Source organism: Tubulanus polymorphus, chromosome 2, assembly GCF_964204645.1.
Source record: "Tubulanus polymorphus chromosome 2, tnTubPoly1.2, whole genome shotgun sequence".
NCBI classification, from domain to species: domain Eukaryota; kingdom Metazoa; phylum Nemertea; class Palaeonemertea; order Tubulaniformes; family Tubulanidae; genus Tubulanus; species Tubulanus polymorphus.
Window position 1 is genome coordinate 19,901,905 of NC_134026.1, and position 23,311 is coordinate 19,925,215.

The 23,311-nt window shown below is 38.2% G+C and overlaps 2 protein-coding genes across 5 annotated transcripts in view; one reads left to right on the forward strand and one right to left on the reverse strand.

Moving 5' to 3' along the window:
• Window positions 1-22,314, reverse strand: part of LOC141900733 (uncharacterized) — a 30,251-nt gene extending 7,937 nt beyond the window's left edge. Inside the window, exons 1-24 of the mRNA XM_074787755.1 lie at window positions 22,182-22,314; window positions 18,211-18,349; window positions 16,543-16,755; window positions 15,627-15,714; window positions 15,302-15,457; window positions 14,665-14,864; window positions 14,429-14,532; window positions 13,693-13,821; window positions 13,416-13,499; window positions 13,200-13,321; window positions 12,732-12,831; window positions 12,066-12,125; window positions 11,598-11,713; window positions 11,398-11,513; window positions 10,743-10,826; window positions 10,286-10,437; window positions 9,524-9,760; window positions 8,725-8,796; window positions 7,858-8,003; window positions 2,989-3,084; window positions 2,675-2,774; window positions 1,741-1,893; window positions 1,376-1,460; window positions 463-957 (exon numbers count right to left, since the gene is read on the reverse strand). Coding sequence (XP_074643856.1) covers window positions 463-957; window positions 1,376-1,460; window positions 1,741-1,893; window positions 2,675-2,774; window positions 2,989-3,084; window positions 7,858-8,003; window positions 8,725-8,796; window positions 9,524-9,760; window positions 10,286-10,437; window positions 10,743-10,826; window positions 11,398-11,513; window positions 11,598-11,713; window positions 12,066-12,125; window positions 12,732-12,831; window positions 13,200-13,321; window positions 13,416-13,499; window positions 13,693-13,821; window positions 14,429-14,532; window positions 14,665-14,864; window positions 15,302-15,457; window positions 15,627-15,714; window positions 16,543-16,755; window positions 18,211-18,328 — 3,226 coding nt within the window. The 5' untranslated portion in view covers window positions 18,329-18,349; window positions 22,182-22,314. The remainder of the gene's footprint in view (window positions 1-462; window positions 958-1,375; window positions 1,461-1,740; window positions 1,894-2,674; window positions 2,775-2,988; window positions 3,085-7,857; window positions 8,004-8,724; window positions 8,797-9,523; window positions 9,761-10,285; window positions 10,438-10,742; window positions 10,827-11,397; window positions 11,514-11,597; window positions 11,714-12,065; window positions 12,126-12,731; window positions 12,832-13,199; window positions 13,322-13,415; window positions 13,500-13,692; window positions 13,822-14,428; window positions 14,533-14,664; window positions 14,865-15,301; window positions 15,458-15,626; window positions 15,715-16,542; window positions 16,756-18,210; window positions 18,350-22,181) is intronic.
• Window positions 4,229-22,061, forward strand: LOC141900734 (uncharacterized). 4 transcript variants are annotated; one of them, XM_074787757.1, is made up of 4 exons: window positions 4,229-4,333; window positions 4,718-5,830; window positions 19,839-19,907; window positions 21,940-22,061. In XM_074787757.1, exons 2-3 carry the CDS (start codon window positions 4,771-4,773, stop codon window positions 19,880-19,882), a joined length of 1,104 nt encoding a protein of 367 aa, XP_074643858.1. In that variant the 5' UTR covers window positions 4,229-4,333; window positions 4,718-4,770; the 3' UTR covers window positions 19,883-19,907; window positions 21,940-22,061. The 4 variants fall into 4 exon arrangements, with proteins under 4 accessions (XP_074643858.1, XP_074643859.1, XP_074643860.1 ...); XM_074787758.1 differs by having other exon boundaries at window positions 19,857-19,907; XM_074787759.1 differs by lacking the exons at window positions 19,839-19,907; window positions 21,940-22,061 and adding an exon at window positions 6,955-6,981.
• Window positions 22,315-23,311: the final 997 nt, after the last annotated feature.

The following is a 23,311-nucleotide window of genomic DNA, read 5'->3' on the forward strand; positions in this document are numbered from 1 at the left end:
TGCAGGTATCAATCTGGGATCATTTGTGCCAAAAAGTTGGTTGAGGAAAAGCTGGTAGACAAGCTGGCTTTGTGATGACGAAATACCATGGTAACAGCGCAATTTCAATTGTCACTATGGCATCTACCTGTACCTCAGCCTGAACTACAGAAGACTCTGCCCGGATCCGTTCAACTCATGCTTTTAAAAATATTTTTTGTGACACTATATATGAAATCAATATGAATTTTTGATGAAATACATAACATCCAACTTGGTTATCACTCAAGTCAAACATATTCTTACAGTCACTTTTTATTAAATTGTGATGACAAAATATCTAAATATTTGGGTTCATTTGTTAGTTCATTTTCAAATAAGAATGTCATCGAAAATTAGGGAAATATTGATGAAGTATTGGAAGTCTGAAGGAGTGGGTCCTGGCTGTCAATTAATACCTGCACAATCGCAGCAAAAACCTACCGAACACGTCCGAAACTGACTCAAAGCTCTCTTGGCAACTTTTCCCATCGAACCGGACATCTTTCTTGTGCCTTTTCAGTTTACGAGGTGGCACATTATTTTCCGAATTCCTGTCGGTAATGGTGGCAGCAGCGCGTTTATTCAATGGACGTTCATCACTGTCATCGGACGAAATCAGACATTTATCCCGTGATGGGATTTCTCGACAACGAACAGATTTTGCTGGTAGTGATTTTTCCGTCACAGTAGCAACGTTATCAATAAATTCATCCGTACATTTATGGGAGTTTTCGTCGTCTTCGAGTTTTTCTTGATCCTCTTCAAGTTCATCGTTCAAATCGTTACTGTTGTTAAGTTCATGTAATTCCACACTTTCATCGTCAGAGTCCGATATATCGCCCAAATTTTCAGCGGAATCAGATCGTTCTTGTTCGCGTCGTTTTACACTTCTTCGCAGTTTTATGTTTTTGGAATTGCCAGTTTCATTTAGCATTTCTAAGGAACAAACAAATAATTCAAATTCTACGCAGCAAAATCGAGATCAGTTTACTGGATTTTGATCTATTATCAGTTTTATTACGAATAAATTTATGTATATGATATAAATGCTCTCTGATTTCTCGGAATTGTTTGACTTTCTTTTTCCCTGACACTTCCCTGACTATTTCCTCACATGCATGTAGTTTCCCTGACTTGAATCTGCTAAGAATCCAATCAATTAACACAGTCGAATACGTAAACACATTCATGGAGACTGTTTGATTTTATGCGTAATCTCATCTCATCAAATTTCCTTGCCTTTCCCTATTTGTAGCTTTTTCATCACAAAATTCCCTGGTCTTCTTAACAGAAATAAACATTCCCAGACGAAATAAATGAAATAATGATCCGATACATTTACAGAACTACATACCATCTACATCTAGTTTCATATCAGGATTTGGAGGCACATACGGAGACGTCTTGATTCCCAGGTTCTCTTCAACTTGTTGATGTCTCTGAAACAAAATAGATTGATCGTGCTATTAAACCATTGCAGTATACGTAGTCTAAATTCTAATTGTGAGGCATTTTCAGTTCGTTACAGATGACTACTCTTAACTTGGACCAGTTTAAGTTGAATTATCAGTTGAACACAAATCTTAGAAATGTTGCAATAGGATATAAACTAAGTTTCCATTGTTTTAAAACCCAACAAAAGAATCATTGGTCCCAAATTGATTAAAGTTAGCAGGAGTCTACTGTATAACTTGAGTACAACAGCATTATCCAACGCACCTGTAATATTTCCATGGTAAGACATCTTTCTCCCGTGCGTAGCTTGAACATGTTATCAATGCCAAACAGCTCGTTGTAGCCGCTTTTATCACCTTGATTTGTGAAGAAATATCTACGAGAATTCTCATCGGACACGGCTACTTGATCCAATTGCTGAAATCAACATTGAAATTTCTATGGCGTATTAGATTTCATGTATCAGTAAAGCATCATCATAATAGGTACATTTGATGATGTTTAAAAATGGTACAAGATGAATGATTTATAGGACAAACAAGTAAGTTTGCAAACTAGTTGACCAAACTCTTATTACCCCTATTGCACTCATCAGCAGTTTCATTTCATTGTGGTATATTCACAATTTCTAACAATATGTGATAAGAATGCCATAGAATAGATAAGTCCTGGTTCAGATTGATGGACTCAGGAATTTTCATATTTTTTTCACATCCTTACCGTTGGCTTTTTCACATTTTATCACAAAAATGTACTAGGATTTTTTGTCACATAATTTTTCACATTTTGTCATGTCAAGGTACAATAATATATGTGTTTAAGTGATTACAGATCACAATTTGGACAGATTAAATTAAATTTTCTTAATCTTTAACACAGCTTGTGTATATATTCTGGCGTAAAAATTGTTTGACTGACACTTTTCATTAATTCTTCATTTATTTTCAAAATTTTTTTGCGCATTTTTCAGATTTTTCCACAATTTTACAAGCATACCATCCATTTTTCCCATCAATCTGAGTCCCAGAGTTGATTATCTGCCTCTCATGAAATTGATAGATTTTTAGCGCCACTAAACACAATCTTAATTGACCAGACAATAATGAACTAATTTCAAGTAATCAATGACATGTAAATTTTCCCAAAAGGTTCAGTTTATAAGACCTATACCCAGTAGGTTAATCACGTTCTTTCTTACCTGCTTGTATATTTGTCTGAGATACATGTTCTCCTCGATGGTTCCCATCGATATCAATCTGTACACACGAACATCTCTTCTCTGTCCAATACGGTATGCCCTGTGAGGGAAAAAAGTTATGAAAAAGCCATAGGTGACCACGTTTCTCAGACTCGGACTCAAACTCCCGAATTCCCATGCCTTTGTTCCCATTGCTTTTGGATATGTTGAATCTAGAGCCAATCGCTAAATTTTGTCGAGACAACTTTAAGAATCCACAGTTTTGAGGTCATCCTCAAAGTCAAGTCGCTTAAAAACAGAATTTTTAGCCGTACCTGTCTTGAGCTTGAAGATCATGAGTAGGATTCCAATTCGGATCGTAGATGATCACCACGTTGGCACCAGTTAGATTCAACCCTAGTCCACCAGCCCTGCATTGAGAAAGAGAACTTATTATGAAATAAAATCAACCTACAATTAAATGACTTAACGAAATGAGCAACCTTGCTTTAAACGAGCACCTACCACTGATATTGGAACATCCTTTATAAATATAAGATTTGTTACAATTACTTGTGGAAATAAAATATTATTATTATTATTAAAAGAATGGCGTACACTTCAGGAAATTGGATTGGAAATACAAATTGGGACTCATAAATAGAGCCAAATCAAGTAATGTGATGACAGTATCTGATGAAGGTTTTAGCTGAGTTGGGCTGTATTAGATTAGTAGTTTGCCATGAAGGAATGTATCCAGAATTGAATCAAGATTTTTCGATGAAATTAGCAGAAATGGGATTTGATACAGGAATATTTTCACAATAGGAATCATTAGTACATGTAGCATAAAATGGATATCCAAGTCAACACCAACCGCTTTTAAACAAAAGAACCTTTTCAGTACACAATTCAGAGATCGAGAGTAAAGTTGAGTACAAGTTACAATCAGTCAAACCTCGGAACAGCAATTCTGAAAAACCAATGATCATAACAACTTGAGCATCAGAATTTGCACAAGATTACAGCCAAAAACACCCTCAAATGTTACATCTTTTAATAATCTTGGCAGTATCTTGTTTGGAATACAGGACCTGATTTCGCTGTGAGTTAGAATTAACTCAAAATTAGCTCATTTTCAATGTTTTCAGCCGAATCTTAACCCATAATTATGGAACTGGATCCAGACGGCTTATAATCCTAAACATCAAACTGATCAGTTCATGAATTGGATAGAATTAAGCGTCATCACTTTTTTCATCGATATCATCAATATGAACCTAATCAAAACGACATGTTCAAACACATTTTTTATCTCGTTTAATTTCATTAGTTTTATAGATAACTGATAAGAGCCGGTTAACCTATATTTTCAAAATTATACCATCGATCGATTTGGACGCGTGCCCATGCTTATCGCATACAAGTAGTGAAAACGCATTCCTTCATCGATCTAATTGTCCTCATTTCTTATCACTTGCGGTATATATATATATATATATATATATATATATATATATATATATATATATATATATATATATATATATATATATATATATATATATATTTATACATGCATACGAATATATAAGTGACATCCAGGAAGGTAATGTCATTAAACAGGCAGGTCAATTTCTCACCAACAAATATACAAACAAGAAAAGTGACCGACGAAAGGTAAGCAAGTAATTCAATTCTTTTTATAAGTTTAGATAATGAACGAGTAATGAAACGGTCTCGATTATATGCGAGTATTTTCTATCAAGAACTTTCATTAGTTACCCTTAAAAATCTCATAGTTAGCACGCATAAAGCTGGCTGTAATGAGTGTGAAAGTGTCTCTCAAAATCAAGTGCACATTGAATGCAATACCGACACTAATTTACAAATTAGTCCATCTTTAGACAATGCAATTGAGTTAGATTTACATCTTATGAAAAATCGACTGTTTTACGATTTATGAAGAACTAAAATTTAACTTGTTTTATGGATATTTATCCGGATCTACCGGTTAAAACTGAGGCATTTCACTTATCGTCATTCGATATGGTTTCTTTTTAGGGAAAATGCGCGAATATATCAAGTATCTAAATCACTAGATAGATGAAAGAATCATGAAAATAGAAATACTTTTCGTTTCACTAATTTTGCTAACAGTGTTCTGCGGTAATGGAGAGAGCAGACGACACCACCCGAAAAACCTGCACAGACGGCAGCGAATTCATTTAAAAAGTAACAGCAGAAACAACGGCGAAAACGCAATGAGTCAACTCGATCGACGAAAATACACGAATCAAGCCGCACGACTCGAGGAGAATAAGCAATTCATAGATCACCCGAAGTATATCGGATTTCAGCAAGAAAATTCACAAGCGGTGAACACGTCAGACGACGGCGAAGAAAAACTCGCACTTAACGACGAGAATAACTACGCGGCGATCAAAACGCGTAACGAAATCATATTCGTCGTGATATTTTTGTTGATGTATTGCAGCGGGTTCGTGATGGTTTTGGGCTACAATATGACGATGCCGTACACCGACGAAGACGACGAAAAAGTACAAGAAATGACACGGCAAGCGATCGCCGAACGGGAAACGCGCGTGCACAATGACAAAATGCGTTTGTACAATTCGTTCAAGAGGAAATACGGCGGCAAGCCGGAAATACGCGTCGAGAGTCCGACTCCGACGACTTCGACGACTCCCGTGCAGTCGAAGAGACACGCGCTGAAACGAATCGGAAGTTTCCTACGTTCCAGCAGCATTTCGTTACCGAGACGCGCAAATTCGTCGAGCCTTGGCGTCGCGAGCTCAACGAAAACGCGACGCAGTCAGCCGCTGCCGATGACGACGCGAACGCCGCAACTCAGCCCGAAAAAACGAGACGAAGCGGATTACGATGACGACGATTTGAACTACCGAACCATCAGCAGCCTGAACGAGTTTAAACGAATGGTCGCGAAAAAAGCGTTGAAGAACCGACAGCTAAGCGTCGCGTCGGTGGGAACTACGCGCAGCGAACCGGAGTTTTCATTCGAGAAGGGACCGATGCGTAGTTCGGTCGACACGCCACCGATGAAGACATCGCCGTATAGCAGCGCGGCCACATCGGTCGAGTGGGAATTTGGAGGCGCCGATTCTCCGTTACTGGACGAGCGGAAAAACGATACAGGTAAGACACGCGACGAAAACCAACTGTCCGAAAAGGAGCCACTCCTTCAAAACGCCGACGAAAACTCATCGGCAATCATCGATATGTCCGAGTTGAGAAAGAGCCTCGAACAAAAAAGACGGGACTTCTTTAACCCGCCACCCCCACAACCAATAGAGGTAATAGTAAAAGTAGATAACAATAATGAGCCAAATAGATCAAAATCACCAAAACGAAATACTTCGGACGCGAGCTTGAAAATGCCGGGAGTGCGCGCAAATTCACAGGTTCGATTTGCGATACCGGTTAAAACCGTTCGTAGTTTTTCCGCCCCGGCTAGTCCTATCCTCCCCGAAAAAGATCCCTCACTTTTTACTCCACAGAGAGTCAAAACAGAATAAAGTAACAGTTAACAAATGAAAGTACCATAATAAAAACTTCCTAGAAGAATTTGTGAGGGCATCAACTAGCAACATTTAGTCGATATGAAAGTGCCGTACATCTCTCTACTAGCCATAGCCATACTAGAATATATTTTGTGTGTATATTTTTGTAAATAAGGAAAGGAGCTTTTTCAAACAGGTCCCTTAAAAAGGGTGAAAATTAATGGGACAGACAATACAGAGGGTCAATGGGTCCTATTGACCCCCCTGTATTATCTGTCCCATGTTTTTCGTGAACTTTTAATTTGACATGTGATTTCGTGAAATCGAGGAAAAAAGTGAATTTGAGAGACTGTAATTGTGAATGTGAATTCGACATAGAATCAGCGTGATTTATTGAATCTCTTGGTATATTTCTGGGAATCATTAATTTAATTGAATGGTTCATTCATATAAGGCAAGTGAGGCTATGTAATTATAGACATTCATTTGCCTGTATGTTATGGTTTTGAATACCAAAGTTGGGTTGTTACAACTTTAATGCATCGCTTTTTCATAAAAGCTAACAATTTTCATGAATTTACCGCATGAATTGTGAATTATCAAAAAACGTGAATCATATTTTCGTCCCTGATCAATAGAATCTGATGCACAACTGTGATTTTTATCAAAGAAATATATTCTTACCTAATTCATACAATCATATATATTTTGTACATCACATATATACACTAATCACAAAAGTATTGATGATTTTTTCAGAAAGAAAGCTTAACTACTAAAAACGGGAAATCATGTTCGATATGCCTTATTTTTGAAATAAAATGATATTTTTTCGAAGAAAAAAAATCTTTGATCTATGGAGTGATAAGGTTAAATCTGCAATATCAACTTTCTCATCGAAAAAGGAGTGACAAAAAAGGCTGGCACATGCTCGTTCATTTAATCCGCAATTTCCCTTTTCATTTCTCAACCCACTGAGCCCAACTGGGACCCTCCTTAAGCAGATTCAAGGTGTCTTTTCCCAAGGGAGAAACGTCTGTCAGAGAAAAATCTTTGACCAACAAAACTCTGCTGCCCTAAGGATTCGGGTCTGTGCACCCTCCATTGGTAGACCAGTGCCCAGTTGCTCATACCCCTCAGCCACTTTGCCTCATCTGAACTGGCTATTAGCTAATCTTCCCCGCATTACCATATGAAAAAACTTAACATAACCATCAACTTGAATCTAAAGCCTCAATTTTTCGGCCCAAGCCTTTTAGATTTTGCCATTCGGCCTGGCTTACTAAGGAATCTGCCCAACAAAAGCTACAAACCTGTGGATAAGTGAGCGACGGCCATTAAAGACAAAGCCAATCCAGGGGCCAGTTTTATAGACAGGTGTTAACTTTAACTTGGGGGGCTAACTCAATTCAATTTCAATTGAGTTAGCCCCTGGGTTAAAGTTGCACAAATCCATCAAATTTTTCAAAAGTGCCTCGTTTCATTTTGTCAAAGAAAATTTTCGGACATCAAAGAGCCCTGTTGGGACTTGACAAGTTCTTCAAAACTGGCCCCTCAGTGCAGGATTACACCTTATATCGCCTTTTTGGACATCAAAGTGCCCTTTTGGGATGTGACATATCCTTCAAAAATGGCCTCTGAATCCACCCCTGAAATACTCACTTCGTAGATATGAGGAAGATGAACAGATCCGGATCGCGATTGAACTCTCGAACCATCATGTGTCGTTGTCGGTCTGGCACTTTGCCGTCCAGTCTTCTATATTCATATCCTTCACTGATGACATAATGTTCGACGATATCAAGGAGCTGTATGACGTAGAAGAAAATGACAATCATTCAACTCTGGGTCTAGTTAATAGGTTTTTTTTAAATCTTCTAATTTCAAAGTTTGTATCAGTTGTAAGACTCAATACGGATAGAGGTACAGAATCAATATACCCACAATATTAACAGAATAGTAGAATAATGTTCTATCACTAAAGTTCTAAAAGATTGAAGGCTTTAACATATCAAATATTGTACTGAAGAAAACTTTGGAGTAAAAGGATAAGTACGCAACGAGGACTTCAATTTTACAAGGTCTTTGGTTGTTGAATAAAAACCCACAGTAGATTTGTAGAAACAGTTTACAGAAACAGAGGAACAAAAAATACAATGTATGTTTTCTTCCCCTGAAGATGAGGTTTAGTTTTAATTTTTAGGAAACTGTTAGGAAATAAACTGTTTCTACAAATCTACTGTGGGTTTTTATCTGTTAACTATAATGTGATTTATATCAGTTCACTACAGTCACGGGTTTAGTAGCTGATTAGTAAAGCAAGTTTCACCTCACAGCTCATGTCGTATGGAGACCCCAAATTTGGCGAAAGACTGGACACATACAAGAACCAAATGAGAATCTGGTTTAAATTCACTCCTCCCCCCACTCAGGCGATGAATGTGCACCAAATACGAGCCAGGAATATCATGAGCATATGGATTAAGCATGATAACTATTTCACAGGAGATACAAATGCAAAACACTTACTTTTGTAGAGTATGAAAACAGCAATACTTTACTTTTCTCTTTCCTCAGCACAGACAGCATTCCTTTTAAAATCTAGGAAGATATATCATACATATGTATATATCATAACGTATGTTTTATCTCTTCACCAATGTGTACAGGGTTTAACCTGCAATTTTTTTAGGAAAAAGGAACTACAGTGTACTTAGAATTTGATATCTGCGGCCAGTTTCATGAAAACAAAATTAAGATTGATTACCGGTATGTACGTAACACTCAACAACTTCAACAATGATATCTAATCCACGAGAAATTCTGAAAATCACATTTTGAATTAAAACCAAAACAAGCCGTAGACGACAGCGGGTCTCGTACCCATGCGAGAGTTGTGATTGTATTTTGGTTATGTTGTATCTAATAGCCAATAGCCAAATCATGTCATAAAAACTTCCTGAATTTCAACCCCATTCCTCAGTTATGAGGTTACTTTCAAGGTCACGTCGCTGAAAATCAGAGTTTTCAGTACCTAGTTCTGCCACTAGGTGGTGCACTGGGCCCAATGTTTGCACTGCACAACTAGACCCCCAAACTAACATTGTACACAAGGAAATTCTTAGCTGATGACAATACCAAGTCCACTTGAGGCCATCTACTAATTGCTCTGATAGCGATACTCTCACATTTTCAGTGTTAACCCTTCTGGAGAATGTCAGTGTTAGCCTTTCTGAAGGATATGTATGAAACCACAAAATGGCTTCACCTTTACAAAGAATTTCAATCAAAACCCTTTCAGTCAAAGAATTAACATTTATACTCCTACCTTCATTTTGCCGCAATATTTTGGATTCGATAATGTCTTGAATGCACACTCTCGAGTCTGGTTCACGAAGTCACCATGCTCGGCGAAGGCTAACTCACAAATCTCCTTAGCAGCTTGTTTTTGACATTCGCTCGGAGTGTTGTCGGGTATGAGCAACGCGACGTGATTGGCCGCTTTCAGCAGAAGGTACATGTATGTGAAAATGAGTGAACGAATTTTTTCCAATTTGGAATTTTGCTAGAAAAAACACAAACCAGAACCAAAATTTAAATGGACATGTTTTCGCGGTCACAACCATCCACTATAGACAAAGGGATAGTATCAAATAACATTATATGTATTCATATCACCCATAAAATTCAGGAGGAACAGGCACAGGAATTTGGAAAGAGGATGTGCCAAGTTGAATGTATGACTTGAGGATGATTTTGAAAATAGATTTATCTATTAATCAACCTTTTAAACCACAAGTGATCCTAACTGTCCTCCTTATGTCATGTGTACATAGATAATGATAAATCTAATTCCTATAGCATCCTTTTCACTGTGATTGGTAACATTTGTGCAGCTACTAGGCGCTTAGGAGTCGTCTATTACTCATTTGCTCCTGGGTGGAGTGAGGATAAGTGCTTGTCCGAGGACACTGCGATAATGTCAGGGGTTTGAATCTATGACCTGGCTTCCCAGAGTTGAAAGTTCTAACCGCTCACCCATACCACTCACTCTTTAAAACCAAAACCTAAATCAGCCACTGAAACTTACCGAGTAGTGACATTTTTGTCGAATTTTGCCGCTGCCGCAGTCGCATATCTCCCGACGTCGCAGGATCAATGTAGCGACATCATGGTGACTGAGTATGGCTTCGTAGACGCTCACTTGTAAATCAGTCAATTGGCAGTAAACAACTTTTTCATCTTAATACGATAAACATAGAGAACAGCAAACATGTAGGTTATAGAGATAAATACATAAAAGGCTCTGGGCTAATATCTTGAAGCCGACTTTCCTGATTTCGGTGAGAAATGTACCGTATAGGAATAGCAACGGTTACTTGGTTGTCTACTCAAGGCAGGAAAGCTCCTAACTTAACTTACTTTTAATAAAATCTAGCTTCCAATACTGATCGGTATTTGACTACCAAGTACACATTGATTAATTCAACTATTTGCTTAGTTTGTACGAGACCTGATGCTTCAATTTTATATTTCGAGACACTAACCTTTTTTCGGCAGTTGATCAGAAATTATATCGTTAGTTCGTCTGATCATCCACTGCTTCCTAAGTTTAGCAAACTTCTCTTTTCCTACAACGACAACACAATTCATAAATCTGCATACCGATAATTGGTCTCGTAAACCTTAACCCTTTCAGTGCTGGCTAATTAATACCCTATAATGCTGAAGATAATTGAAAATTCTGAAAAATTCCACCCTAGTGTGTTGAATAACGGGAATAGCACTATAGTGCGTCTACACCCTGGCGCGGTATATTGTTAGTTACTAATATTTCAATATGTTTGACAGGTGTTGCCATCTTTCAAGAGAGATCAGTAATTACTAATTAAATCAATACACCTCGGTGCGGTGTACTAGCAAAATCCATCACTGATTCGTACACCACACTGCGGTGTAGACGCACTGAAAGGGTTAAGACTGATCTCAGTGGCGTTGGAAATGCAGCGACGGCAGCAGCAATAATTTACTGAATGACATTTATTTTTCCTTGAATACCATGTTTATGACGAAATTGAAGTGAATTCGCCGCGCCAACATATTAGAACCTGTAAAAAAACTGCTTCAAATGCGCCTGGTTCTTGAACTTAAATGACAGCAACTGGGCCCCGGGAATTTACAGAATTTACAAAAACCACCTACTCAATCTAGCTTCGGCTAACTGGCGTTTGTTTGCGTCATGTTTTTGTCCCATTTCAATGGCCTTCGCGAATCTTTCGTGGAAATATTTTGGGCTTCCCAAACAGTTCGGATTAGCCCTTTAATATATAAATGCGAATATTCATTATCACACTTGAAATACTAGAAATGTGGGATCCTGATCAATCGTAGACTTCGCCTACCAATTCAACAGCGAGTAGAGCTCGATCATATTATTCTGTAACGCGGTGCCTGTTAAGCCATAACGTCTTTTCGTATGCATTCGATTCAAAGCTTCTGTTACTTGACTCTTCAGACTCTGCAATTACACGAAAACTGAATTGCAGCCGGGCCAAGTTTTGAAATTTTTCACATTGATTTTAACCACAATACAACAAAACTAGTTCGTTCTGATAACAGTTCATTATTAATTCCACTACAAAACAGATCAAATTTTCTTTGGACATTATTCATGGTCTACCTATACATAAATATACCAGTATGTAAAATTTGATGTTCAATCTGGATTTCTTATAAACCGGATAAATGCCATTGATTGGTCCAAAATGATCCAAATTAACCACCAGAATTCACTATAGATGTTAACGGGTATGTTTATCCAGTCAAAAAATTCTACATACACAGTATCATTTTTATTCGATCAAACTGACCTTGATTTTATGCACTTCATCGACCACTACTGCTTTCCAGCGAAATTCATTCAACACTGCCTTCAAAAAGATTTCAAATGCCGGTAATAATAAGTATTCTTTCGGGGAATCTACGCTTGGCATGGAACTATGATTGAATAATGATTATGATTATGATTGACATATATACAGTGCTTGGAGTAGCTAAATGATTACTCGAAGTATAGCGCAAGAATCCCATACAATACAATTTGAATGCACTCATTTTTTCTGTATTATTACCTCTTAACTGCGAATCAGTCATCTCTGCCTCAGGAGATATAACACAAGCCGAGCTTGCATATTCAGTGCTCAGGAGTATTACACCAGATACCCAATGACTGGAGAGAAGCCATGAGGATTAGTGTCTTGCCCGGGGTAACTTCAATAATCTATGGACTTCGAACCCATGACCTGCCATGCCAGAGGCAAAAGCTCTAAATACTCTCCCACACCAGACCACAAAAATTGGAATAAAAAGCCCAAAGTTACTTGATATCAATTAACCTGACAACTCATACCATGATAATTATAACTCCATTGTTTTACAACTTCTACTTTTTAGCCACACAACAATACTATAGCCTAGATTTTTGCCTCTGGATCCGCCATCCACATTTGGGCGTCATCGATCTGAACAAAACTTACTATATGTTCGCGGAGAGTATCAAATGTTGTTAGCACTATCTCCAGTTTGCCTTTACGTATGTTGGAAAGTGTCGCTTCTTTTTGACTAAGATGGAAGCGCCTAGAAAACAACGACGATGTAAATAATTCTAAAGAAGAAAATGAATACCGGGGTACATGTATATATGAAGGAGAAAGTTGGTTTCTTAGTTGTAAACAGACAATCATTTATCAATGGATATAGATCCAATCGGTGAAATGTTTACTTCATATATGTGAATTCTGATGCATTTATTTATGTTTAGGACAATCAATTTTTTAGATTAACCGCAGAGGCTTTTCACTGCAATTCTTTTTTACTTCTAAAAAAAACAAGAGGCGTTTACCCCAAAAAGGGTGCTTAGCTGGGAGGATATGTTATATCCCTCATTCACCGACTAGTTTCAAAACGTATTATTCTGCGTTACCAAGATGAAAGTAACAGCTTACCCAGCAACAAAATAGCCCCACGTTTCCAACTCATCAATCCAGTTATACAACACAGATCCCGGACAAACTATCAATACTGGTTCTTTAGGACCGTCGTCGATATTTCGCGCACTATCGGACATCTAAAACATTGAACAGAGTTAATCTACGGACATAATTCGAAGCAAATTCAGAATTTCTGTTTGAATGATAAAGAAACCAGCTACAGTTACGTACCTGCCGAATAAACTTCGGTTTCTGCAGTATTGCGTCATGTTTCGTTCCCGTTTTATTCATAATAGCAGAAAGAAAGCCGATTACCTAGACAAAGTAGATTGACGAATGCCCTACGAATAAATTGTTGTTGATTTTACACCTCATTCAAAACGAACTAAAATTCCCCTATAATTACAAGGGCCTTTTTATAGACCTGTATCAACTTTAAACAGGGCTCACGAACCTAGCCGCTGCATCACACCTCTAGTGCCAATTTACATCTATTACCTACACTGACCTGGACTGTTTTACCGAGACCCATATCATCCCCGAGAATTCCGCCAGCGTTTTGTTTGTAGCGATCAAAAAGAAACTGTATACCGTCCCTCTGATAATCTCTCAGATATTGGTTAATCGTGCTTGGCACCTGAAAATCGCGAGAACCAGCATTTGCTTTAGTTCACTACCTCATATATACATAAAATAGTCAAAGTGATAATGCAATCAAAACAATGATCATGACATTTTCGAAGTATGCTGAGCATACCAGAATCAGGGACAGTCACAGAAATATTCCAAATCGGGGACATAATAAGCAAGTAAGAAAACACAACAATTCCATTCAGGATCAAAAGACAACTGTTTCAGGGACTGTCCCCTGAAAATCAGGGACCGGCGTGGGCAGCTTTGCATAATCTACCTGGAATAGAGATCACTTAATCTAGATTAGTTTAATTTGGATTCTGAAAATCAGGGCCAGTGGGCAGCTCTGCATAATCTATCAGCAGTAGAGATCACTTAATCTAGATTAGTTTAATTCTGATTTTGATTTAATTGAATATTCTCTTTTACCAGAAGACTTCGCTGGTCTCAACTGATGCTGAATTATACGAGTTCGACTCCGTATACCCCAGTAAGTGTTTTTTTGTGTTATAATGAGCTGATAAAATGCTATAAAAATTCCTTCAACAATACCCTAAAGGTAACAGATGACAAACCAAAATATCTACAATAGATTTGAAAGGAAAACATACCTGAAATTTTTGAGTTTCTCCATCATCCGTTAAAACAAATGGCACTTTCCGATGCGACGGTTCATGACTGAAGTTCGGTTTCTCCATGAATTCATCGTCAAATCCTGTGAAAGGTTTACAGCGCATACAAGAGGTCAATATAAGAATATATCAATATATAGTCAATGTTTATTGGCAATTCGACAATTATTTTGGTGAATGTTCATAGTCAAACCATTACAAAAGCCATCAAATACCTGATCCACACTCCCATTCTTTTTTCCCCGCCTTTGATGTCTCAGGTTTGGAACTGGCAGTAGATTTGTCATCATCACCGAAGTCGAATAAACCGTCGATATCCTGTGTCAGCAGCGAGTTTGGTTCATTTGTTGTTTCCAGTTCTAATTCAGTCATAACCGACGAAGATTTTTCTTTACTTTTATCTACAACGATCTGACTGAAATATTTAAGAAAGATTCTATATCAACTAGTGGTCAATCGGATTAAGCCATCATTCTATCACTGGTTCTATCAATCTAGGGCCCTCTCTTGAAACTCCACAACTACTAAGTCATCTGGATGGTGATGATGTAAAGATATATTGAACCAAAACTTTTTATTTGCCATAAAAATTGTGCCATTCTTGTATTCCCCAGTCTTTTGAGGTAATTAATCAAATCAGGATTTGAAAGACAAGCTACTTCCAGGATCTCTTTAGTCACTTTTCTGATATATATCAACCCAAAAGCTCTTGGGTTGTTTCTGGCTTCAAAACTTCATAACTATAAGAAAAATCGAATACTTTGGTTTTATACAATGAATGTCAAAGAAAAAAAAGAAGTGTAAAACGTCTGGAAAAAAGCCTCTTTTAAAATAATCTAAGGTAATTCTTGCCGGTTGAATGATGTTGATGGCTTTTCTCGTCCACCTGTAGCTACGAACGGCTTTTTCCTTCTTTTCCGCTTCACAGTTTCGCTGTTGTCGATACCGTCAAGAATATTCAATGCCGATCTCATTCCCTCGAACTTGTCTAAATCTGCATACTTTTGTCTACGGGCAAATCAAAACGGAAAATATTGATAGAGACTGTCGAATTTTTGGGCTCCAGATATTGCAAATCTCAAGGGGCCAGTAGTTCTCGATCATGACTGAAGACATTTAAGATCGATTTCAAGGGTGTTCGAACAGTTTTGGAATTATATAATTTCTTAGTTCTTACTCAAGTTGCCGCTGAACCTCAGTACCAGTGAGAGGTGTGAACAGAGATGTGTCGGAAACTTCTTTCTTCTTTTTGACGACTCTTCTTTCTAAGAATTATTGAAGGTTGAACATGATCAGATAAATGCATTTCAAAGGCTTATCTGTTATCAATTCGTGATCGGATTCTGTTAGCCATTGTATTGGCTATTTTACCGACATGTTATTTGGACAGTCATGTGACTGCCTATTAAATAAGAAATAACAATTGGACTAATACAAAGTTCCTGCGCTAGATAATCTACCCAATTTTTTGACATTTCATGACCTTTCTTCGCAATTTTCCATGTTGTTCCTGACACTTTAGTTCAAAAATTCCATAACTTTTCAGATATCTAGGGAATTTCAAATCATGTGAGAAGATCATCAGAGCCAAGAAAAAGATAGCCCACTCAATAAGATCCGAAAATATCTTAATACCGGTACTAAAAAATTTCATGACTCACTGACTTGAACACTAAAGAGCCGGAATTCCCTGACTTTCAAAGACCTGGAAAACTATTTTCAAATTCCCTGACATTCAAGCATTATAACTGACCACAGGAACACTAAAAGTGTCCATTGCTGCTAAAAAATTTCAGGTAGGAGAGTGAAAGTAATTGAAAGGAGAGCAGGTAGGCTCCTTATATGTCCGATCTGATAACTTCATCCAATGTTATCCAGAATATAGTAGACGGTCCATAGTCCATAGTCGGCCCATAGATTCAACCTATCCGAACCTGGAAATTTCAACTGTCAAGCCTAACTCTGACTAACTATACCCAAAACTAAACCCACCACCTTCTTTCCTTGCAATTACTTTTCAATAGGCAGCAAAAATAGGAGCTTATGCGAAACCAGGACTTATTCAACGAAAAAACAAAATTTTAACACCTTACTTGTTAGTTTTTTCATGATCTTCAGATGTTTGACGTCGACTTCTTCATTATCGACGGAGTTATATCCGTCGTACTTGACGATCGCCATGATCTTTGTATCTCCCCGTTTTAAAGCGACAATTTTCCCATCGTAGTAATTGCATTCGCCATTCTCCTCGGTGAACGGAGCTCGGCAATGATCTCCGACGCTCCATACGTGACTATCTGCACCATCTGAAGAAAGTGAGGCTATGATGTATTGAACATACAGGGGCAGAGATCCCGAGGCAGGCTTTGACCGGGAGCACAAATAAATGAAAAGGGCAAAATTAGGGCTACTTGAAGAGGGCATCCATGACAGGGTCTTTGAAATTTCATTGCATTTTAATACAATTTCCAGGCACTCAAGTGTAGAGACATCATTGGAGGAAGCGTATAGACCCAAGTGTTGGGACTGGCTCTGGATTAGTAGCAGGTGGAAATGTTGCCATTGTTTTTCAAATGGGCGAGTGGAAATTGCAACGAGAGCACGTGTTCTGGATGTACCACTGCCTAGTATCGGGTTCGTCAAAGATCCAAAATTCCCTAACGCTTGAGCAACTATTCCCCGATTAAATCATGAGATATCCTCAGTGGGGGAGTTTCTTCTCAAGAGTTCTTTGTGCCACTCATCACCAGCACAAACAAAGACTGCTTGCGCCACTCAACAAGAAGAGACCGATAATTCTAATTCACTGACTTTCAACTGCTGTATTTGGAAGTTTCTGTCAATTCTTCCATCCCTTTGAAGGTGGAAATCTGTTACATAGAAGAATATTCCATCTTGCAAAAGAAAGGCTCCAGACAAGAAATCTTCTACTTGATTTTCCATCTTCCGAAAGAAATGCTCCCAACATTAGAGCTTACCGGGCCTACATAACTGTCGCATAGCCTAAGTAATGACCACAACCCATCCACATGCAAATTCCCTGAGGTTTCCCCGGTAAAACCAGAACTTTCCCCGTGTTTTGATGAACATCATTAGGAATGACCAGAGAGTTCTTATCTTCACAGATCCATTAGCAAGCTAGCCCAGTGAATATTTTGACTTTATAACCAAATTGATTTTTAATAGGAATTTAAGCATTACCACGTGAAACGAAGATTTAAATGTGTAATGTTCTGATGACAAAGATGGAGAACATAATTCTTGAGCGAAACGCAATTCGTGGGGAAAATGTCATCTTCACCTGTCAAGGGATTCGAACCCACTACGCTAAAGCTGTTCGCCGAACCCCTTTACCTCATGCGTCGTTGGAGTCATTACTAGCCGACCAGAATCCGGTCGTACCAATCACAACGCTTGTAACAAACGACTTCAGGCTTCTATTGGTTTTCCCGTTAAATGGACCAATCAGCGAATGTTTTACTGAACAAGGAAGTATTTCGCAAATCGATGTATGACGTCATGAGCAACAGCGCCAGTAATGAAATCACGGTTTGTGAGGCCAGGGGGCTGGTGGAAGCGAGTTCGGGAGTGATACCGGACCCCTGGCAAGCGAGGATGGGAAAATGTGTGCCCAATATAAACACCATTTCCTAGAGATTTATCAAATTCCAAGTGTTTTCGCTGAAAGAAATCAGTTCCCATTTTTCCATAATCATGATCACCCCGTGACAGTGATAACTTAAATATATTTTTTCTCCTACCTGTGCTGGAGTCGGAATAGGCATTTTTAACAAGTGATTCTTCTTTATCGACGTCAATGATTTGCACATCTGAATCGCAGTCGGCATTTGGATCATAGGTGCTGGCCCCGGATGACATCGTGGCATCAGCTCAGACCATCTGAAAATTACAATCACTATTAGGCCACGTGTCAATGCACTATTAGGCCACGTGTCAATGCACGTCAATTTCGGGGAGTCGGAGTAAACTAGGGGTCCAGGGACACCATGCCCACTTGGGAAGTGGTTCCAAATGCTCAACAATCTAACAATTTCAATATTCAACGCCCCCTGGTGACCATATACAGAATCCAATGACCTTGAAACTCACCACAATCATAGAACATGTCAGCAGCTACGATTTTGTAATTGATTGTGATAACAAAATATGCCTCGTTACCACTATAATATGGAAATACTAAGTTATTCTACTATTCAATGCCCCCCTGGTGACCATATTCAAAACCCAATGACCTTGAAACTCACCACAATCATAGAACATGTCACGAACTATAACTTTGTAATTGATCATGGTAACAAAATATGCCTAGGTACAAATATAATAAGGAAATAATAAGTTATTCTACTATTCAATGCCCCCTGGTGACCATATAGAATAACTAATGGCCTTAAAACTTGCCACAATCATGGATGATATCATGAGCTACAACTTTGCAATTGAATGTGGTTACAAAATATGCATTGATACGAATATAATATAGAAATACTAAGATATTGCATTATTCAACGCCCCCTGGTGGCCATATACAAAAACCAATGACCTTGAAACTCACCACAATCATAGAACACGTTATGAGCTACACATTTCTAAATGATTGTGGTAACAAAATACGCTTAGGTATCAATATAATGTGGAAAAACTTTTTCCCACTTACGAACGAGTACTGCTGACACCAAAATGGCCGCCAATTGCGTCATAATTGGCCGATGAAAAATACCTGTCTCAGGTATAAAACATCCCTTTCCAAAGAATACCCATCACAAATTGCAATGAGAAATGATAAAACAGTAGGAAGCTACAGGACTCAGAATTTGGGCCAAAATTAACATTTTTGGGCACTAAAAAGGTCATAGGACGGCCATCTTGAGTCCGATCGACCCAATTTTTGTTATGCTGATGGGCCCTGGGGGAATTCACATATATCCGAAAGATCAAAGCGTCTTCAAAATTTCCCTCAAAAAGTTCAAAAATGTGTAAAAAGTGCTGATTTTGGCGAACAACAATGGCTGCCAGTCGGCCATCTTGAGCTGAAGATGTGTCTAGGGTAGATACATGTGTAACCCAAATATCAAGACATTACCTTGAAGTGTCTTCAAAACTTCCCAAAATAACTGGATTCCGTCTACGGATGGACGGACGCTACGACGGACGGACGAACGGACGAACGGACGGACGAAAAGTGAACGCAATAGCCCGCTGGGACTAAAGTCCCAAGTGTGCTAAAAAGCCGGTTCAGGTCACATATTTTTGAGAAAGTGGATATTTTGCCAACACCATTATTCTCGTATCATAGGAACGCTATTTTAGGATAGTACCGGTAATGCATGGGGGAGGGGCTTGTGCCTTACTTGGACCCTAATTTTTTTAGAATTCCTTTTAACTTCAGTTAGAGCAAGAAGAAGTTCAGGGTGAGAAGACGGTCCAGACAGTTATTAGGGTAGGCCTATATTTATTCAAGTTCAGTGTTAATCGGAAAAATAACATTTTTCATTGGTGTGAGTAAGTCAACTATTGAATAAGATCATAAATAGAAGGCAGGTGATATTTTGCCAATGCGGCATTATTCCTGTTAACGCTATTTTGCCAATGGCATGCTCTGATTGGCTAATTGACGCCGCGCATGCGCACTGAGGTTCACGACTTAGAAAATTCAAGGAAAGTATAGAGAACAGAGTTAGAGAAAATAGTAGCATAGAGCGGGATTCGAAGATTGTTAGCCTAACGTCTTTCCACTAGACCACCGAGCTCCTCAAATTTTTCACTACATATAGCCTCAAATTACCCTACCCCTATCCCTAGAGGTAAACACGGATCCTAAACCTCACCCTAACCCTCTAGACCCTCCAGCAGACCCTAACCCGGTCGAAACCCTAATCCTACACCCAATGTAATGATTTTATTGTTATATTTTATAACTATATCTTATTATATAGGGCTTATAGCCATTGGCAAAATAGCGTTTACTAAAATAATGCCGCATTGGCAAAATATCCACTTCCTATGGAATTTGCTATCACGTATCGTGAATTTTTACCCTAAGATATTCCATAAATATAACCATAATCATACCAAAAATAAGATAACATAGGTTTTAGAGAAAAAATAGCTATATGTCAGCGAAATTCAAAGACATGCATCATAACGTACTTAATACGTTTCTAACTAGGGGTCCAGGGACACCATGCCCACTTGGGAAGTGGTTTCAAATGCTCAACAATCTAACAATTTCAATATTCAATGCCCTCTGGTGACCATATACAAAAACCATGACCTTGAAACTCAATACAATCATAAAACATGTCAGCAGCTACGATTTTGTAATTGATTGTGATAACAAAATATGCCTCGTTACTAATTTAAAATGGAAATACTAAGTAAATCTACTATTCAACGCCCCCTGGTGACCATATTCAAAACCCAATAACCTTGTAACTCACCATATTCATAGAACATGTCATGAACTACAACTTTGCAATTGATCATGGTAACAAAATATGCCTAGGTACCAATCTAATAAGGAAATACCAGGTTATTCTACTATTCAACGCCCCCTGGTGACCATATAAAATAACTAATTTCCTTAAAACTCACCACAATCATAGATGATGTCATGAGCTACAACTTTGCAATTGATTGCGGTAACAAAATATGTATTGGTACAAATATAATATAGAAATACTAAGATATTGTATTATTCAACGCCCCCTGGTGGCCATATACAAAAAACAATGAACTTGAAACTTACCCCAATCATAGAACACGTTATACGCTACAACTTTCTAATTCATTGTTGTAACAAAATATGCTTAGGTAACAATATAATGTCGAAAAACTTTTTCCCACCTACGAATGAGTACTAATGACACCAAGATGGCCGCCAATTGCGTCATAATTGGCGGATCAAAAATACCTATCTCAGGTATAAAACATCCCTTTACAAAGAATACCCATCACAAATTGCAATGAGAAATGGCAAACCCGTAGGAAGCTACAGGACCTAGAATTCTGGCCAAAATTGACATTTTTGGGCACTAAAAAGGTCATAGGACGGCCATCTTGAGTCAGATGGACCCAATTTTTCTTATGCTGATGGGCCCTTGGTAGATTCAAATATATTCGAAAGATCAAGGTAATTGATCATATCGTCTTCAAAATTTCCCTCGTAAACTTCGAAAATGTGTAAAAAGTGCTGATTTTGGCGAACAACAATGGCTGCCAGTCGGCCATCTTGAATCTGATAGGGCCAGTTTTTGGGCTGAAGATGTGTCTAGGGTAGATACATGTATAAACCAAATATCAAGACATTACCTTGAAGCGTCTTCAAAACTTCCCAAAATAACTGGATTCCGTCTACGGAAGGACGAAAAGTGAACGCAATAGCCCGCTGGGACTAAAGTCCCAAGTGGGCTAAAAACGGACCTATGTTGTACCAAACTCAATAACAAACGTATTATCGTATTTTCTTCTAGCCTCGAGTGAATCGAATTATGAGCGAAAATAAGCACCAATAGCAGGATTTTCGTCGTCATCGTAACCCGAGAAATAGGCGAATTAAATGCTACCCGAAAGTTTTGAGAAAAGGTAACTGGGTAATATTTAAGTATTATTTTCACTAAATAAAAGTAAATCGCCAAATTTTAATATTTAAATAAGACTGCGCCTCTCTAGACTCTAGGTCTTTTGGTGTTTGGTTGTAACACTGTAAATTCACCTCTGTTGACAGCTACCTAAGCCAAAATTTCAGTCTTCAATATTTATTCAAAGTTGATACAATCGAGATTTATGGCCAAATTTAGGCCCTGCACGCATCCGAAATGCGAAAACTGCCGCCTTGTGAAGTCGGGGGTTTTCCCCACAATATTCTATTTCCGGGTTCCCCGAAGATTTTTACTCGCTTGCCACAGTCGGAATGAGTTAGTTCACGTGTTCACCGCTACTGATACATAGACGGGCAGCACTTGGCAGTCATTATCTAAAATATCTGGCGGTTTTGAGAAAGAGGATAACAATTCTGCAACTCTTGACACACATCTTTTTCGAAACAACTAAGAACAAATTAATGATTTGGCAAAATGATTCACCATCCATTGATTTACCTCAGTTGTACGTACATGTATTGACTAAAACCCACTGAATCCCCGGCCAACTTTAAGCCAGGGAACAATTTCCATGTCACAACAGATAAGAAACAACTTACAGTAGGCTCCCCCTTATTCGATGCTCACTGGATAACCTGGTAAATTGCTCTGTAAGTCGGTGAGTTATAGTGAAATTCATTTGGTAGAAACTTTCAATTTCCCCCCCCCCCCCCCCGATTCTCAGCTCAGTATCCTGCCTGCATCCTATTGAAATATTTTAAGTCCCAACACTACCAGGTAAATCAGGTCGAGTCCTACGATTTTCACGAGGGGTAGTCACTGTCCATTAGTCATCTAATCTATCCGTCAAGTTTATCAAAGCATCCTTGGAATACGAGTAAGTCCTCGAATAAAATAACCTCAATGCAGTTCAGCAATTTTGAATAATAAGTGGCAAGATTTATTAATCGTAGACCTCATGATCAATCTCACAAAAAGCATCGAGGGCATTTTCATACTTTTCACAACCTGTTCTGGAAATAATCAATTAGAAAAACTCGATTATCTTAAATACAATCAATTTATTTCAATGCATGCAATTATAATTCTCTTATCTACATCAGAAATGGCTTTAGTCTATGCTTTAGTCTTGATCAGTCGTACCTATCACCTCTAAAAGCTTTTCATGCTGTATTTTTCTACCTGAACTTTATAACTTTTATTTTCTAAAAAACAAAAGAGAAAATTTCATCGTTATTACATT

Coding starts and splice junctions, on each gene's coding strand:
- LOC141900734 (XM_074787756.1), top strand. CDS start 4,771: ATGAAAATAGAAATACTTTTCGTTTCACTAATTTTGCTAACAGTGTTC.